A 20427-nucleotide genomic window follows, 5' to 3' on the forward strand; every position below is an offset into this window, starting at 1 on the left:
GACCGTATTTCAAAATACGGCCCTTATTTCAAAATTTATTTGGAATTTGGGAAAACTTCCTTCATGAAAGTTGTAGATCTTTGAAATACCTTTCCAACGGTATATTATGGGGGTCAAACGGACATCTGTGCAAAGAGTTATGACCATTTTACTAAAGAGACGCAGTGCAGTCCATATGTCAAAATACGGACCGTATTTCAAAATACGGCCCGTATTTCAAAATACGGCCAGTATTTCAAAATACGGCCAGTATTTAACTGGGCCGAAAATCTAATTTTTCCAGAACAGTATATATTCATCCATATCAGTTCAAATCATTATTTTTCATTCCTTCAAGCCCTAGAACGACTTCCTGGCCTCTTCCATCATCAAGAACACCAAGGTAAGCCTACTCTAATTATTCCAAATCAATTCTAATACCTATCCTTGTAATCTAAACAAGAAATCATCATTCCAAGACTAGGGTTTTCAAGAAAACCTATCTCAAGGTTCAAGAATTCAAGATTTTGGAAATCTTCTTCAAAGCTCAAGTCTTTAATTCAAGTTTTGGAGCAATTAAGGTATGTAGAACTTCCATCCACATGTGGGAATCTCTACGTTCTTCCTCATGCTCCGTTTCTTGATATCCATGAAGTTCAAACCCTAGGGCATTAAACCCAACATATTGGTAGCCCGTATTTATGTATTTATGTACATGAATTTTGTATCTATATTCGTTATTGTATTCCTAATCTTCCATTACGGTTATTAGGAACCCTAGCTTAATCCATGAATCATGAATTCTTCCTCATGTATTCTCATTATGTTTATATGAAACTTTATGATTTTATGTACCAAGTTACAAGCATGTTTTCAAGTCAATTATATATATATATATAATTATGAACTATTGTTATTACTCATGAATCAAGAACATGTTTGCAAGACTATGACAAGTTATCTCATGAAACCATATTACAAGATATTTCATGAAACCACGTTTACAAGTTATTTCCTGAAATCATGATTACAAGTTATTTCACGAAAATCATGGGCTTCTTAGCCAACTATATTATGTTCATGTTTTGGGAATTGCTTAGTTAACCGAGAAGGCTCAGATAGCCTGAAACTACGTAGCCACCGTAGGATAAGGGTTGTCAGCAAGGAGGCAACACTTTCATTATGCAGTTTGGATCCTTACATGCTTATTATTACTTAAATCTCATATCTCTGGCAAGGTTGTGAGTGTTCTGCTGGTAGGACGCAAGTACCAGACCATGTTGTCGATTATACTATAGCATTCCCCACGTTACAAGCAGTTTTACATACATGTATTTCCACTGATTTACTGTTTTCAGACTTTACTCACGTTTTATGCTCATGTCCAAGTTACATTCAGTTTCAGTTCATGTCCTATACCTATACTGTGCCATGTTCTTCATTTCAGCAGGTTTTACATACTAGTACTATTCACCATGTACTAACGTCCCTTTTGCCCGGGGCCTGCACTTCACGGTGCAGATACCGATTTTCAAGAGCATACATCTGCACAGTAGGATCACTTCAGTTATCAGCTTATTGGTAGTCCAGGGCCATGTCCTGGTAGTTAGTATTCAGATATGTTTTAGAGGTTTCATAGACAGATGTTAGTTCACAAAGTCAGTTATGTTTTCATGCGTGCATACTATTACGTTTTCATGATTTTTCATGCTATGAGATAACTTCAAGACTTTATTCCGCAAATTACATTTTCATGATTCATTTAAATTGCATCATATAGATTATATTGTTTTGATGCCCATGTTGACAAGCAAGCCATGAGGTTCGCTCGGACACATGCAAGCAAGGCCCGAGTGCCGTGTTACGCCCAGGCCATGGTTCGGGGCGTGACAGTCGTCGTGCCATGAATTTTGTAAATGCATCAGCTATTTGAAGATCACTAGACACGTGTGGAAGAGTAATGACACCATTATCTACAACTTCTCATATATAATGACAGTCCACTTCGATGTGTTTGGTCCTCTCATGATAAACATGATTAGTTGCAATCTGAATGACACTTGTATTATCAGTATGGAGAGGAGTAGGATTAGATTGAGGAAATCCAATCTCAGCAAGTAATCCACGAAGCCAAACAACCTCGGAGCAAGCAGTAGACATGGCTTGATATTCAGCCTTTGTTGAAGATTTTGACACACGGTCTTGCTTCTTACTCTTCCAAGATATCAAGGACTCTCCAAGAAACGTGCACCAACCAGTGACCGAACGACGAGTGTCAGGACATCTAGCCCAATCAGAATCACTAAAAGCATTAAGCCGAATAGGAGAACCACTACGAAAGAATAATCCACAAGTAGATGTTCCCAAGAGATATCGAATGATGCGACGAACAACCATCAAATACAAATGGCAGGGAGCCTTCATAAATTGACTCACTTATTGGACTGCAAAAGAGATATCAGGCCGAGTAATAGTAAGATAATTTAGGGTCCCAATTAATTGTCGAAACAAAGTTGGATTAGGCAGAAGATATCCTTCTTCACGATGATACTTTACATTCAATTCCAATGGAGTATCTACAGAGGAAGATTCTTGAAGACCAGCCAAAGCGATTAAATCCTGAGTATATTTGTGCTGGTTTAAGAACACACCTAAAGAATCATAATGAACTTCCAACCCCAAAAAATGTGTAAGAGTACCAAGATTTTTCATATGAAAAGAATCCTTAAGTTGCTGCTGGATGCTAGTGATTCACGAGACATATGTATGCATAATCATAAAATTAGGACCTACATATTGCAGATTTGTTACTCCGGATGTATTTATTGCCTGCAACGATCTTTGAAGCATTACTATTGCGTGTCATAGATTAGACCTTTAGCAGTGACACAGTTATGCTGAGGAAATTTGTAGTCGTGAAGATCTGCATTGTATGGAACTCAGTTCTGTATTTTATGAAAAGGCCATATTCAGCTAAGAAAATAATAATATAATCGTGAATTATTCTTATATTTATACTTCATGGAGTTTGGCTGAGATTAAATACCTTTTAATTAGTTTGAGTGTTTGGCTGGTAAATTAAAAATTAAGTCATAAGCCACAATTTAGGGAACCATACTTCTAACCTTTTTATCTTAAAAGTTGCTCCTTCAAGTCTAGTTTATGTGACACTGTTTTTTTTATTAGTCTGTTCTAGAATAAATATGATATATTTATAATTTAAAAGGTATATGAAAAAATTGTGATCAAAGAAAAATTTGTTTGACTCTCAAAATCAGGACGATATCACATAACTTGAGATTTTTGGGTGGGGGTGTTGGAGGGGGAGGGGGGTAAGGGTGGGAATACAAGTTTAGGAAAAATTTAAAACTATGGTAGCACTTAAATTTCGTATTTGAAGAATTGTATGATTTTTTTTTTGGCAATTAAAATAGACTTTATTAATCACCAAGTGCAGGAAAATACAAAACCAAGGGAGATAAAAATCCTATTCCTCCCTTCTCAAAATCAAAAACCAAACAGCCTAAGCTTACCTCCACCTCCACAGGAGGAAATCACATAACCAAACTACAAGAAAATAGCAATACAATTCATCAGTGTAGAGTTATTCCTAGCCCGGATACACAGTGTCAGTTTGAGTTGGTGGAGCAGAACTTCCAAAAGTGTTTCCTTTTGTTGAAAGATTCGAGCATTTCTTTCTATCCAAATATCATAAACCACAACAGCAAAACTAGCCTTCAGTACTATTCCTCTAGCATTCTTGCCCTTTGCCATTTGTTTCACCCATTTCCATTCAGCCTCCCAGTTCAAAATTATCCTCTTCCAGTTATGCCATTCAAGCACTTTACTCCGGATAGTACAAGTGTCAGAACACTCAGAATAAATATGAGTAACAGTTTCAGAAACACTTGAGCAAAAGATGCAATTGGCAGTAATAGGGATTTCCTATTTAATGAGAAGATCTTTGGTCCTCAACCTACCATATAGTTGCAGCCAAAATATAAAAACTTATTTAGGTTGAGTAAGAGCATGACATATGAGCTGCCTTCATGCCACATTTGGCGAGTCCGCGACTTTGTAGGTTAAAAAAAAAATTGAACCAAAATAGCACAAAAAATAAAATAAATACAAAACTAAGTTTCACGCACGAAATTTGTGCGTGAAAGAGGGCAACAAAAGTTGGCCCGTGCCTTTGTTCTTTGGCCATTTTTTTTAAAAAAAATTAACGTTTTTTCCGTACTTTGACTGAAGATTAGTCATGTTTCAAAACTCCGGAATATCAATATTTTATATAAAACTTATTATATTTTTTGCGTACAATAATGTTGGCTCATTACATCAAGTACACCTAAACGTTTGGAGCATCGTTTTAGGGTTCTAAAGTGCCCCGAAGTAAGTTTTCTTTGTTTGGAAACTTGTTATCTTTAGGTTTAAGTGTCATATTTTATAGGGTTTTGATTAATTTAGGACGTCGCACTAGTTATTATTAATCGACAATAAAGACTAAGATAACTAATTATCATTAAGAAAATAATAACAAAAAATATATATAATATTAACATAAAATGTACACTTTATTTACAAATACACAATCTCAGGTCCCACATCTGGGAGCCTTTAGAGTACGGCTAGGCCTAAGGCCAACCCCACTATCCCCCCCCCCCCCCCCCCCCCACACACACTCACCATCATCTCCATCCCCCTTCCTCCTCTTAATCTGTACATGCTCTATGGTATGATCATCCTTGTTTCCCTTCCTTCCCTTCTTTCGACCCGGACTCCGGTTCATAACATGCTTCTTATAGGAGATGACGGTGGGCGGTGGGAGTGGAATAACAGCATCAAGAGTCTCGTTAATCTCATTAGGAGACCCTTCCACAGGCGTAGAAGAATGAACATGAAATAACATATGAACAATTTAGTTTAGATTTATTCTAAACTAAACATGAAATAAACAATTAATTAATAAATTATTTTATTTTATTGTAAAAATCAAACCTGTGTGTCGACGGCCTCCTGAGATGATTGGTGAGAGGGCTCCTGAGCTGGCTCCTGAACAGTCTCCTGAGTGGGCCCCGGAGTTGTAGCTGAAGCCGGAGATGGGTCCACAGGCGTCGAAAAATGAACCTGAAATAACATATAAACAATTTAGTTTAGATTTATTCTAAACTAAACATGAAATAACATATAAAAAAAATTAATAAATTATTTCATTCTAAAATCAAACCTGTGGGTCGATGGCCTCCTGAGATGCCTGGTGAGAGAGATCCTGAGTGGCCCCCGGAGCAGGAGATGCAGATGGTACCGGAGCTGCAGATGCTGTTGTATCAAACACGAAGTCCTCAAACATGGCGTCGAAGTCCAGATGTAGGCCACCCTGCAGATCACGAACTGGTGGATGTTGAAATGAAGGCCAGGGCACATAATCTGACAAAGGGTCCGGCGTATACAGAGGTGTCTGTGAAGTCGACGGCCAGGAAGAAGAAGTCGATGGGATATCTGTAGTCGACGACCGGTAAGAACTCGACGGGATCTCTGAAGCCGACGAAGCCGCATCAACTCTGCAAGCCCTACCACCTCTGCGACGACCACCAGCTCTTCGGTGACCACGACCACCTGCTGCCTGAGGTGGGGCACCGAGAACACGCTCACCGAGATGCTCAAACTCATGTGCCTGTCGCATATCAGTCTCGGTAAGCTCAATCATCTGTGTTGCATACTCCGCTGTCTCGGGGGCCTCCATGCGGGCAGTGCTCTCGTAGCGCATCGTCTGAACGGTTTGTACCTGCATATGTTTGCAAATATTAACAATTGAATAAATTTGTAAAGTAGTACATAAGACGATGGATTAAGTTTAAGACTAATAAAACTTACCAGGGCCTCATACGCTCCTGCGAGATCTACATATCCTAGGCTATCTGGACGACACCTAGTGGGGTTGCCAATAATGATGCGAGTGATCCGCATGTACTACTCCATATACACATGGATCAGAGTGTCATATCCGACCATTGCTTGGCTCGTCATCCTCGCATCCTAACTCTGGACCTGCTACTGTATATGGAGCCGCCATGCATCATCGACGCCCACACGCTCGTCCCTCACATAGTGGTCGTGCTCCCAATCCATAGTCGCGGGTATACTCCGTACATACCGAAACTGCCGTAACACGCGGTCAGGCGCGTGATACTCAACGATATCCATATGTATCAATGGACACCGCTAGGGGTGTTCATGGTTCGGCTTGGGTCGGTTATTGATTAAAACCATAACCAAACCAATTTAGTCGGTTTTTAAATGTCTAAAACCATAACCAAACCAAATAAAATAATAACCACCGGTTTGGTTATTGTCGGTTTGGTTCGATTTTTCGTTTTTGGCTAGCAACCATGAGACTTATCAGTAAAACATTAAAAAGTTAAAAAAGACATGTTTTTTTTTTCTGTTCAAACGATAACTTTTATTTATAGTTTAAGGTGGAACATACATCATAGAAACATTTTCACTATTAATGATATTGTAGTACTCAAGTTACCCAAAGTTGCTAAACTATTACATATAGAGCTAAAAACTAACTTAGTAGCGGCTGCACCATTTTTGTCATCTTAATACACATACCTGGAAATAAAGTAAAGCATACGAGCTTTTAGTTGTTGTTACAAACACACATATTAATTAAACATAAAGACTACCTAAAATTAAAATGAAAATATATGAAATAAAAAAACTTTGTGTAATGATCCCAAACTTACTTTGTGTAATGATCCCAAACTTTAGGGCAGTACTTGCATTTTGCCCTCAATTCTCCCATTTTATTAAAAAAACTTTGTGTAATGATCCCAAACTTCAGATTTGTTTCTATCATTATCCCCAAGGCTAGGGTCTCGACTACAAGGAGTTGTTCTTTTCTGTTTTTTAGGAGGATTACCCACGGAAGAAGTATTAGGGCATTACTATGTGCTTGAGTTACAACAAATGTTGATGTTACTGAAGTATCTTCTATAAATACCTCTAAATCTACAACCCATATCCTTTTCATATGAAAAATATTAGAAGTTTAGGACCCATTCAGACAATAAAAAAGAAAGGTATAAATTCAAAAAAAAAAAAAAAAAAAACAACCTAAAATCAAATGGCTGACAAAGAAAGGCTAAAATTTAAGTTAAAGACATTAAACTCTAATGTGATCTTTTGTTAGTAGGTTTACACTTAACACTTAAAAGAGTTAAAAGACTTAAAGGCACGGGCTTGGACATATTCTTAAAAATATGGGTCTTAAACAATCATGTGAAATAAGTAGACCAAAAATCAAATTAATGATTAAAAGGTATAAAATATTTATAATTATTTATGAAAAACTAATATTATACATATAAATAATTATAAAATTTATGTATATAATTTATCGGCTTGGTTCGGTTATTTTTTAATAGAACCATAACCAAACCAAATGTCAGTTTTTTTATTCGGCTTGGTTAAATTTTCGGTTTGGTTTTGGTTTTAACCAAAATCGTGAACAGCCCTAGACACCGCGACATCTACATGTGCTGACCAGCCCTACAAAACGCCGGCAGCTCATCTAAAATATGATCATACGACATCCATATAAAAGCCTGTAAAAAGAATTGAACTAGTTAACAATAAAAGACTAAAATAGTAGCTATGTGGTCTAGCGTGTGGATCCAAAATATGAACATACCGTCTGTGCCGTCATGCGGTCTAGCTGATCCCTAAACGGGAGAAGGTTGTGATGCATCTCGGCACATCAGCGTACGCCTCGCGATCATCTCCGCGCGTATGGCATCAGCACAGCAAGATAGTCAGCGGGAGGGTGAGCTGGTGTGGGCTGAAAAGGTCTCAACCTAGTCCACACCCATATCTGATATAGACATTAAAAAAATGTTTTATCAGTCGTCATTTAAAAAAAAAAAAATTGTGTTTAATTACACACACTTAAATATATTACTTGAAGGAGTGAGCAAAATGCAGGGACCTCTACCCTCGTGCCCATAGAATATCGGCAGAATCCTCGATACATGTAGCCCAGCACAGCAGCGCCCCAACTATAACATCCTAATTCGGCGAGATTGTCACGACCCAAGCCGATGAGCCGCGACGAGTGTCTGATCTCTAGTGACCAAACACCCCTATACTCATATCTGGATAACGTTGCATACTATGGCCCACAAGTAACTCAACCTGGACTCAGCTGACTCATGAAAGGATAACATCAAAGACCATGCATAGGTGTATCTATATACATATATACTGATGATAACAATGTAAGCCAACTAGGCTGCCACATGACTTGTACACATAAGAATAGGAGCCGAAAAGGCTACGTCACATGTCATCTACACATAACTTTCTACAGACCTCTAATGAAATAAAAGCTGTAGAAAGGACGAGACAGGGCCCCGTCATACCCATGTACATGTCTATATCTCAAAAGTAGCATGCCAAAATAAACTGATGCTCCAGATCAAATGGAGCGCACTGACCACCGCTGGATAAATATCCTACTGAGTTGGACCGCCTGTCTGTCTACTTGTACATGCGGGCATGAACACAGCCCCCGAACAACAGGGAAGTCAGTACGGACTATGTACCGAGTATGTAAGGCATAAGAGTTATATATACATAAGAATCATGGAGGGAATCTGAAACTCATAAACAAACTGACTGTCTGAATGCATCTATATGACTGAAGAAATTGTATAATATGCATGCTCTTCTTTAAAAATCATATAATAGTGCCGAGGAACGTACGGTCCTATCCATATCTCATCTAATCCCGCGTCCGGGACGATAATCATCTTACACCACCCACTAGTGGTGCTGCCCGACCATATAGGCACGGTGTAATCATACCTCATCATCTAAAAGCCGCCTACCGTAGTGGTGCTGCTAGGCCATATAGGCACGGTGTGAGAAAAATAGTTGTACACATATGTGTGTGTATATATATATATATATATATATATATATATATATATATATATATATATATATATATATATAATGCATGAAACCTCGTGAAGGACATACTCTAGATAACAGAGATTTCTAAGAGTCATGAACATGAATATAAGGAATCAAGGATACGATGAATCCTGTACCATCTAAGAGTAGAGTCTTTGGAACTCGTTCGTTCAGACAATAGAGATCATGCCAAAAAGAATAAAAAGGACAGCCTTAACATACCTTGAAGCGTATCTACTCGTCCAACGTCTACTTCTTGAACTCGTAAGTCTACAACCAAGTTAACATAGGCCACAATTAGACCCTTTATAACACTTACCATCCAATTCAAGTGAAAATGGGACTTAACGAGGTCCGACAACATCCCATTCATAACTCAATAATCCCTCAATTCCAATTTAATTTAAATATCAACAATAATACTAACAACAACCATATTAATACTTACATATCAAAATAAAATCAATTCTACTCCAAATCACCCCTCCAACATAGCCCTCAAGTCCAACTCTACTCTTATTCAACTTACAACTTTCATAACTATAATTCCCTTTTCTTAAAACCACCAAAATTCTTGATAATAACTCAAACACAAGGATAAGAATCATGGACATACCTTGAAGAAACTAGGATACCAAGAATCAAGCTCTAACTCAGATTCCCAAGCTCATCAACTTCAAAGAAACCCTAGGAACAACTTTCTCTTCACAAGCTCGGGTTTACGGGACTCGGAATCTTGCTAAATCTTCACTATGATGATGGAAAATATTAAGAGGAGTATTTTAGGCCCTTCTCTGATTTGGGAGTGAAAATAATGAAAATAAAATGTGAGGGTCAACTATATATAGATGGAACTAGAAAGTTCCATAGGTACGGTTTGACGTGCGGGTCGACGGCCCGTCAACAAGTTCCAGAGGTCCGTTGACTTGCGCCATTGATCAACCATCAGAGAATCAGAGACGGTGGCGTGTAGACGGCGTGAATTGTTTCTGCTAGTTCCCTACACTGCGGCGATTCAATTTGTTTAGCTTTAATCCCATCGTATTGCGAAGAACATATATTCATACGTTGGTACCCGCGAGGTAAAGCACTTAATGCCTCAAAAACTCGGATGCGAATCTCCATACTAAGGGTATAAACCACTCATAAGCCAAAGACTGCTTGCGATAAAAACGAGAGGTGTAACAGAGATTGTCGATATACCGAAGATACCTCAAGCTCACATGTGAACCCGAAGTGTTCGGGAACAGGATGGCCCCAAATATGATGAGTAGGTATAGACGCGCATGTCGGTCAACATCAGCCTGAGGAGTGTCCTCTCCAATCGGATGCTGCATGTCTATGAGGCGCAAGTGAGCATAAAGGGGCGACAACAAAAGCCAATTCTGGCTCGAAAAATCATCAGCCGGAGCCGCAAAACCGGTGAGCCTAGTCAACTCATCCCGGCAAGGCGGCAGCATCTGAGGCTCCTCAATATACAATGGGCGTCCATCAACCTGTAGCCCATAAATGACCTCCACATCCTGAAGGGTAATGGTAGCCTCACCGGTGCGGAGATGAAATGTGTGTGTCTCCGGTCGCCACCTCTCAATCAAGGCCGTCACTAGCGACCCATCCTGTTGTACCCAACCAATTTTGACGCACTGGTAGATACCGCCCCGACGTAGTATATCCAGGACACAAGGATATGGGGGCGAGCAGCTAAGATCTCCCATGCCGAGTCCCCTAACCGACTACGGACCTGAGCCTCAGGCTGTAGGTCGGATGTCCATATATGCTGCGACCTATGCTCCAGCTAAAGATATAGTACCTCTCGGTCGAAGGGCCCCAGATCAAGAGGGTGGTGATCCATCTGTTTTACGCATTTTAAATCAATCATTAACAAGTAGTATTAGTTATGTAATCTTTTATAGAAAATTATATTAACGATTGTGGTGATCCATCTGTTTTACGCATTTTAAATCAATCATTAACAAGTAGTATTAGTTATGTAATCTTTTATCGAAAATTATATTAAGGGTTTTCAATCCTAACTACGGGTTATCAATCCTATAAACTGCGGGTTTTCAATCCTAAACTACAGGTTATCAATCCTAAACTAAGGGTTTTCAATCCTAAAATATAAAGATTAATAATTAATAATTCAAATAATTAACAATTAGCTAGCAAACAATTAGCATAAACAATTAATAAATAAACAATTAACTAACTAATCAAATAATTAACAAATTATTATCATATATTTAATAAATAAACAATTAACTAACTAATCAAACAATTAACAAATAAACAATTGGCTTAACAAAAACTAAATAAATAATTAGCCAGTCTAACAATTGAAATAGCTAATCTAACAATTAAAAAATACTTAAGTCGCTAATCTAAAAATTAATAAATACTAAATAAAAAATTAATAAATAATTAACAACAAATAAACAAATTAAAAAAAGGGGCAGTCCCAAACAGCACCAAAAACGCAAAAAAAAAAAAAAAAAAAGCGCAAAAGTTTTTTTTTTTAATCCGCAACAATTACACAATGATCATGCTTAGGGTAATAATATATTTAACAATGTAATAGAAATTTCATAGTGAAATACCTAGATTAAAGCTTTTTTTGAGTTTTCCAAATGAGTTCTACGCCGCTCTATTCCGGAATCCAACCTTAGAAACTTGTTACTCCACTTCAATATACCAAGAATAGTGACTTTCGGGTTGAAAAACAACACGAAAACGACATTTTTGAGGCTTGGGGACCACTGAAATCGCCTTTAATGACGTTTTTTTTTTTTTTTTTTTTTTTTTTTGAAAACTGGGGGACCGTGGTGGGGAAGGAGGAGGGGCGACTTTTGTTGCCCTTTTTCATGCACGAATTTCGTGCGTGAAACTTAGTTTTGTATTTTTTTTGTTATGCTATTTTAGTTCAACTTTTTTTTTTTAACCCACAAAAGTCGCGGACTCCACATTTAGCACATGCCCTCTCAGTCTTTTGTAAGCGGCAGCTATAAGAAATTTGCCTTTATGGTTGTAATGTGTTTTGATCTCCCAATGTCACCCAAAATTTGCCTCATGTGAATATTTTATGATTTTATTATCTTTAAGAGTGAATTTCCAGTTAAAAAATTTTTTTTTCAATATATTTTGGTTAAAAGAAAATCGGAAAGTTTACAATCAAATAAAAGAGAATAAAAAAATCTAAAACATCTTATATTTTTGGTTATTAATTTCAGTAACCAGAGTAATTATCTTTAATTAATTTTTAGGTGATTTCAAACTCAAAAATTCATTAAAAAAAAAAAAAAAATCAACAGAAATATCATATCTGAACCGAATCTTAACTACCAGTGACCCGGTTCACATTTCGGGTCCAAAAGTAGTTTTATCATCTCAGTCTCATCCACACACACGTTATCAGCCACAACAATGGCTCTCACAGGAAACCGAATTCTCTGCAACAGCCAATTCAATCTTAACCGTCCATTCTTACTTCCATCAACTACTACTTCTTGGTCTCAGGGTCGAAGAAGTAAATTCACAGTGTTAGCTGCAAAGAAGTTTACTTCAGGGAAGAACAAGAGAAGTAGTTCGATTTCAACTAAAGAAGCAGTAAAAGAAGAAGATGAAGAAGAGTTTCAAAAGATTAATATTAGTATTGGTAGTGAAGATGGTGGTGGTGCAAGTGTGATGATTGATGATGGTTTTGTGATGCCACAGCTTCCTGGTTTGGAAACTGACTTTTGGGAAGGTCCTCAATGGGATGGTTTTGGATTCTTTGTTCAGTATATGTGGGCTTTTGGCGTTCTTTTTTCGGTGCATCCTCAACCCTTTTGCTAATTATACTAATTATTACTTAAAGTTATGACACTAAAAAAATGGAATTAGCTGAGAACTTGCTGTTTAGCTACGGAATTTATCTGTCACTAAATATTTTTTAGGAGTGTTACCTATATCATTCATTGGTGTTGAATACATGTGATTTAGGTGGAGCCAGGTTTTGAAGTGTGTGAGTTCTGAACTTGCCAACCGAACCTATAGCTTGTTTTAGTTATTGGGTTCGATATTAAGTATTTATACATGTTTAGTGGATTTCCTAATACAAATACAGGGTCTAAGCGGAAGATATTGGGTTTGTTCCAACGTGGACCTAATACTCTAGCTCCGCCCTGTGTGTGAAATAGGCGTTTGGTGTGTGTTCTTCATAACATACTTAAAAATTAGAGAAACTATTGTAGCTGAGTTCATATCAGTAGGTTAAAACAGAGTAAATGATTTATAAAGAACAACTTTTCCTGTTCAAAAAATTCTTTTCCTACATTTCAGTTTTTGGATGTTCCAAAATAATGTTCACATTCACTACCAACAGGGCATAAGATACCAGTCTTATTTTAACATTTAACTTTTTATGAAAGGTTAGGATTAGAAACTAATAAATGGTCTTCTTTCTATTTTCATATATGCATTAAGCTTAAGACTTTTATGATGAATAATTATGAGATGAATCATTAAAGGGAGCAATTGAAATATGAAAATGACATTGACCAGGTGAAAACCACCATTTATTGATTTTTGATTGCCTAGTTAGCTTCTCCAACTTTATTGGGTTATTTTAAAGATTAGTGCGGTATCAACAGCCACTTGCTGTTTTCCGTGAAAGTTATAAAATAAATCTGCTGTTTATTTTTGGGGCTGTTCTAGACTAATTTGGATTACCAGCAACAGTTGTTTTACCCAGTCAAAAAAAAAAAGACAACCAAAATGATGAGCCATTTCAATTAATATTTAGAAATTAGGATGGATTTTGATACTAATCTCATTTAGAGAATGCCTAGGCCTGTTTTCCATAATGGTTATGTTTGGGTATCATAACCAGGGAAATGGGAAAACGGATTGTACTCGAGACAGCTTTAGCAGTATGTTAGGTATTAAGAAGCAATGCAATTTACGCTTCTGCTAGACTTTTTATTGAGGGATACGTCAGCAATCACTCCACGTTTACTCTTAAGTGTCTTGGGTCAGACCTCTTACTAATAACTATATGTGACAGAAATTGCTACCTTGGGGACCATGAAAAAGTTCTGTCCTTGAATGCCATTGATGTGCCCAAAGAGGAGAGGAGAATATTGGGATTGGAGATGGACTGGGGCAGATGTTCATTAAGTGCTCTTAATCTCTTCTTCTTTTAGGTGTGTAGTAAGGAAAAGAAATGATCATATACGATTCCTAAGAGAGAAAATGAGCTAATGATCAAATTGCCTGGACAAAAGAGCTGGTGAGAATGCAAAGTGCTCCTGTTGTTTCCATAGATAGGATTAAATTGGGGAAATTCTTTCCACAAAGGATCTGCAAAACACCCTTCCTGCCAATTAATCTGAAGAACCATAAAGTCTCTGTTACGAGAGTTGTGACCTTGACTTATCAGAGCTTATGTTGTATTTATGCCAGCTAAAAACCATCAATTAACATCACTCAAGCTATTACTAGATGAACATATTATATCTTGCAGTAAGAGGATCTGTTCCTGGTGTTGCACCTGCCATTTTAGCTCTATTTTTGTTGTTGGACTGTCTAACCTGGGTTCATAACCATATTATGGTATTACAATGTGTACCTTTTAATGGTCTTTTAAAGGTGTCCAGAATCAGTAAGACGATCTTATATCCTTCTTAACTTTAAAGTGCAAATGCCCCAGACGTCGCCCTGGAAAAGAAGATAAAGAGAAGATCGTAGCTGATTTCCTAGTTATTTTCATCTTTCTGGCTGGCAAGTTCATATTTCTTTAGATGAACGCAGCAGAGAGCCATTGCGTGTCTAAAGAACTTATACTATTTGCTTTCTGCTTGTGCATCCTTTCATTTTCTCTAATGTAGTCTTTTAAATATCATTACGGAGCTTCTTACCAGTTTGATTTTGGCATCGTTTATTGACAGCTAATTGCATGTGGTATTGCTGTGGCCACATATAACGACGGAGCTACAGATTTCAAGGCTACTCCTGTGTATAAGGAAGCAATTCAATCACGAGAACTTCTTGAAGAACCAGAGGCTTCTGACTCGGACGTGTTCGAGTCAAATCCAACTGAGGAGGCACCTAGTTTGGAATAGATAAGTTTGCTAAGTTCACTTCTAAATGAAGAATACTCTATCTTCATATTGTGATAATTATGGGTAAAACAGAGTTCCAACTAAGCTCAGATTCGAAATACCTCTTACAAGCTGGAATTTAGTCGCTTTCTATACTTTCTATCCATGTGGCATTGTAGCACAAAATATAAATGGAACTTAGTTCTTTATTTCAAATACAAGTTAAAAGAATGTTCACAGTGTGGTTCTTATGCAATTTTTATTTCATCTTGTACAATATTGTGTTATATATGGATGAGTTGGATCCTGTATATTAGTGCAAAATTTACGGAATTGGACGAGGAAAGAACCTAAAGCACCTTATTGCCAGGAGGGAAAATGTATTTGTCATACTGAAAAGAAATAAATTATCAGATATTTCAAAGAAAATTTACCACCTTGGTAATTTGAGAAGTGAACTTTATTATTGCTTGTGAGTTGTGAGCTAACAATGGTTGGTGATTTGGAGTGGTTGCTTCCCGGGAGTCCTTCTTTGTCTATAAGATATTAATGGAGAAAAGGAGTAGATTTCACTTGCACGATATTGATTCTATCGCTATGGTTAATTCTTCGGCAAGCTTTTTCTTTCTGGTACTTTTTGAGATTATAATGTGTCTGAAATCAGAAGATTACTAGCTTTTTAGCATTTTAGTGCTATTGGTGCAGTAAAATACATGCATCCTGTAACCTATTTACTAGACAAAATAGGTTAGATCTATGTATTTAGCTTTTTCTTGCTGGGATAAATCAATGAGAATATCTACTCTTTGGATTGTTTAATAAGTATGTTACTTTTTGGGTGACCTGCAGCTAGCATTTAGCTTTGAAAATACTTCATTTGCAACTCTGGCACAAACCTTATTCTCCCTCCCTAACCCTCTCCAATAAATAGTGAGATAAAGAATGGAGAATCAAACGTTATGCGGGGAGATGTTCCATGTGTGTTGTGGCAGCAGAACTTTCTTTTTAAAAGAGAAGCTCCACGCAGGGACTGGAAAGAGAGAACTGAGAGGGAAGGTTTTGTCGGACTTTTTCTCAAGTTTTTCCTTTCCTTAGGTTTTCAAAAGAAAGCTACCAATTAATTTAGTGTGAAGTAGAAAAGCTTATGAACAAGTTTATTTTAACTTAGGTTTTCTTATTAGTATAAACTTACAGTATCTTTTGAGTTGAGCAAACATTGTTTGTCCATTCGCATACGGTACGGCGAATATACTGCATAGTAGTTGGCTATCGTCATGACCCGACTAGGGGCCATGACGGGTATCCGGGGCTAACCACCGAGCACCACTCATTCTATTACTCATCATACTCGTTAGACGTACATTCATTAACTTTATACTCAAATCGTAGGAAAATCATTTTTCATTTGGAAGCATAATTACTTTAATATACATGAGCCCTTCGGCTATCAAAATAATACATATATACGATGAGGACATCGTGAGACCATATGACCCACACATGCGTATCTACGAGCCTCTACTAGAGTACTAAACATATGGACGGGACAGGACCCCGTCGTACCCAAAATACATATATATACACAAAAGAATAAACCAAATAGTACCTTCGGAATAGTGGAGTGCTCCTGTAAATCTGCTGATAATTTCTACGAGTCTGGATCACCTCCCTGTCTACCTGTGGGCATGAACACAACGTCCAAAGAAAACGGACGTCAGTACGAACATTGTACTAAGTATGTAAGGCATGAATGAAATGAACATAATAGAGAAATCATAAGTCATAAGATGAAGACATAACCTGCGGGACTTTTAAGGGTGGATACATTTCATACATATATTTTATATATATATATATATATATAAAACCATAGCACATGTATCATCATAGCGCATACATCATCGTATCATATAGATCATCATCATTAACCCGCGGCCGGGTAACCATCATATGCCTCCCACTAGTGGTGATCATGCCCGGCCCTCTAGGCTCGGTGTAAACATAGCAGCCCGCCTTAGCAGTGACATGCCCGGCCATTTAGGCACGGTGGAATCGTACACAGCCCGCCTTCGCGGTGACATGCCCGGCCAATTAGGCGCGGTGGGATCGTATCGTCATATAGTCACATAACTTATCATTATCATACATATCATATACATATCAGTCTTATCATAACTTAACATCATCATACGTTCATCATTAATTCTACATTAAAACTTGAAGGTAACCATGGCTATGTCGGGGTGACATAAGGTCGTGAACCCCCGACTACGTTATGGAGTAATCATAATCGTCATATCTCACCTTGGAGGGACTAGCGTTTTAAGGTGAGTGTACACAAGGAAAATCATCAACGGAACTATACTTAGCATCATTAGCTTCATGGACATCTTATATTACTCTAGGATTCTTCATACTTAAATTCATCATCATCATTAACATACTCGTATTGTACCTCCTTTCTCTATCATGTGCGTAAGTAGCCTTTTATAGTCATGGGCTCATCATTTCCATTATATGGGAGGATTATGGAAAAATTAGGAAGATTCATGCCTTAGAAGGAAAGGATTAGCCTTACATACCTCTTTCGTTTAACAGTTTTATCGCTTGATCGTTCTCATTCGATGCTCGTGTTTCTACCTTCAAAAGGATTCACATCAACATTAGTTAATCGATTATATGAACGTGTTACTATTGCTAGAGAAAATTGGGCAGCATTTCCTTTGTTTATACAACTTTCCTCATTTTACATATCAACTCCCAACATCCATCACAACATTCACAATATTATACATAAGAATCATCATTCATCTACATTATCCACATTTCACAATTTCACTCTGATACCTCCATAATCGTGGTCCTAGTTCGCTATCATGTTTTCTCACATATAATACTTATCCCATGTTCTAAATGTCACTTATAGCATACCTATAATCACAACATATCAATATTCATAATTCACTCCCAACTACTACTCAACAATGACACTATCTTACATTCATGACCCATTTTCCATATCCTTCTACAATCCAAGTGTTTTAACTTTTCAACACCTTAACAATATGGAATGATCATAAAACTCACCTTAGATAATGAAAGAATAAGCCTTGAGTGGAAATTCTCTTCTTGAACCAAAACCCTAGTCCACTCTTATTGGAATTTCTTGGTTTGGAGGAACTTTGATGTGTGTGTCATACACTTGATTTTGTGGTTTTGATGAAGTTGATCATAGATTTCTCTTGGGTTCTTGTGTGTGAAGAGTGGAGAGGATTCTAGAGTGTTCTTGAGGCGTGGAGAGGAGAAATGAAATGAATTAAATGAGAGAGATGGTCCTTATATCGTTTTAAAATCTGACCCGACACGAACATACGAACCAACATACGGTCCGTACATTTTACACTGACCGTATGTCTGGACCGTATGTTTGGTCCAGTGAAGACCCTCATTCTGGGCAGAACATACGGTTGGACATACGGTCCGTATGTTTTATACGGCCAGTATGTTTGGCCGTATAATGCCTAGCTTTCCGAAGTTCGTTCTCATTGACTCGTTTGATCTCCAATCCTTATGGAACCTTCTTGACACTTGTTTAACACCTCAATGCCAACCTAAGGGACATTATCATTCTTCTCCAAAACATCATTAAGCCATCATTAACTTATCACTCGTAAATCTTACCCGACACACAACATATCCCTTGCTTTCCTTGACAACCTTCTTCCCTCACCTCAAATGTCTTTAAAATTTCGATTAGATCATCAAATGTTATTTCTTACTTATCAAGCATTGCATACGTCGTGCCCTTCGTTAGTCTATTCACTGTACGTTAACGGGAAATTTCCAAGGTGTAACAGATATAAATGCACAACAAGAGTATAAGAATTTCTTGTTACCTTGTTATTAGAGAAAGAAAAATACCCAGGTGTTTACACTAATTTGATGAAAACGTAACTTTTGTTTCACCTATATTGTTAACTATTCCTTTGTGTCAGTTAATGCTAAAAAAAGGGCGCTAATTGATAAATGATGAACAAAAGAACATCACTTTTACGGGAGTTAAATTCTTTCACGGTACACTCATCTTTCATTTTATTACACTACAATTATTAAATTATTTTGTAATTAAATAACTACAAAATTTTACTTATGTATCATGAAAGCTACAAACTTTTGTGCAACAAAAAAAATCACTCAATTTTACCTAAGAAAGGCATTAGGAGGAAACAAATGAGACATTTCATATGATACTTTGGCAAAGTTTAACACTTTTTAGTACAAAATAAAAATAAAATATTTAGTGACTTTTGTGATATTTAGTAAAGTTCAAGTGATTTTTCGTTACACAAATAATTAAGTAACTTCATGTAACACTTAAGCAAATTGAGTGACTTGTTTATTGCAAAAAATAATTATTAACTTTAGTACAATAAAATAAAAATTGAGTAACCTTCCATGAAATTAATGTTTTTACTGCTGTAATGATGATTATAAATTTAAAAACTTATTCTTTAAGATAAATATAACTTGTCAAGGAATGCAAGTGGGAATATACATTACTTCGGTTTCTGCTTCCGTTTCTTGCATATCGCTATCTTGGGCTTCTCCAGAATGTTTAAGTATATAAATGTCGTTTTCGAATCAACAATAAAGAAAGGGAAAGTCACAAAAATCCAACTTATTCAAATGGTAATTAAAAAAATTATAACTACTTCCAAAATATTATATAAATACAACTTACTCAAAATTTTAACTTCTTAATTACAAAAATACAACTTTTTACATTCCTAAAATATCAATAATACTTAATTTTAAGAGTTACTACCATTAATGCATATCCAATTTTTGTCAAAAAGTGAAGATACTCGAATAAACGTTGTTCTTTTCTAATCTTCATTAAATGATCATTGAAGTTTGATATTCACTTAATTGAACAATTGCGTTCAATTTACCATAATTGGGTGTTCTTTGTTGAAAAACTAGTAAAAGGACAAGAGGTTGAAAAACCATAACACTAACAAAGAATTTCAAGGATGGCGCAAGATCATACAGCAAATTTTAGTTTTTTCTCATATAAGATAAGACAAGCAAGATAAGAAACCAATAATGTTAGCATAATTTGATGTTTAATAATAATGCATATATTTAATTGGCAATGACTTGAAATATATTGCATGATTTGGTTCTCGTGTTTGTCCACACCGGGTGTTTGTATCAAATCATATAAATTTATATAGTTAAGTAATTTAACGAGGTAAAAATATGTACTACTTAACTATGATAAAATATTACTCCCTCCGTTTCCCATTTTATTCTTTTTATTTTGGTTCAAAATAAGTGGTGCTTTATGATTTTAAGAAGAAATTAATCTTGTTCTTCCAAAATTATC

General features: G+C 36.7%; 1 protein-coding gene across 1 annotated transcript; it reads left to right on the top strand.

Annotated features, from left to right (window-relative positions):
- Nucleotides 1-12306: 12306 nt before the first annotated feature.
- Nucleotides 12307-15280, top strand: LOC132616953 (uncharacterized; the record flags this gene model as incomplete). The annotated part of the gene is made up of 2 exons (XM_060331752.1): nt 12307-12768; nt 14886-15280. Coding segments are annotated over 2 exons (636 nt in total), but the record flags the coding sequence as incomplete, so codon positions are not given.
- Between the last annotated feature and the right edge of the window lie 5147 nt (nt 15281-20427).

Source organism: Lycium barbarum, chromosome 1 (genome assembly GCF_019175385.1).
Source record: "Lycium barbarum isolate Lr01 chromosome 1, ASM1917538v2, whole genome shotgun sequence".
Taxonomy (NCBI): domain Eukaryota; kingdom Viridiplantae; phylum Streptophyta; class Magnoliopsida; order Solanales; family Solanaceae; genus Lycium; species Lycium barbarum.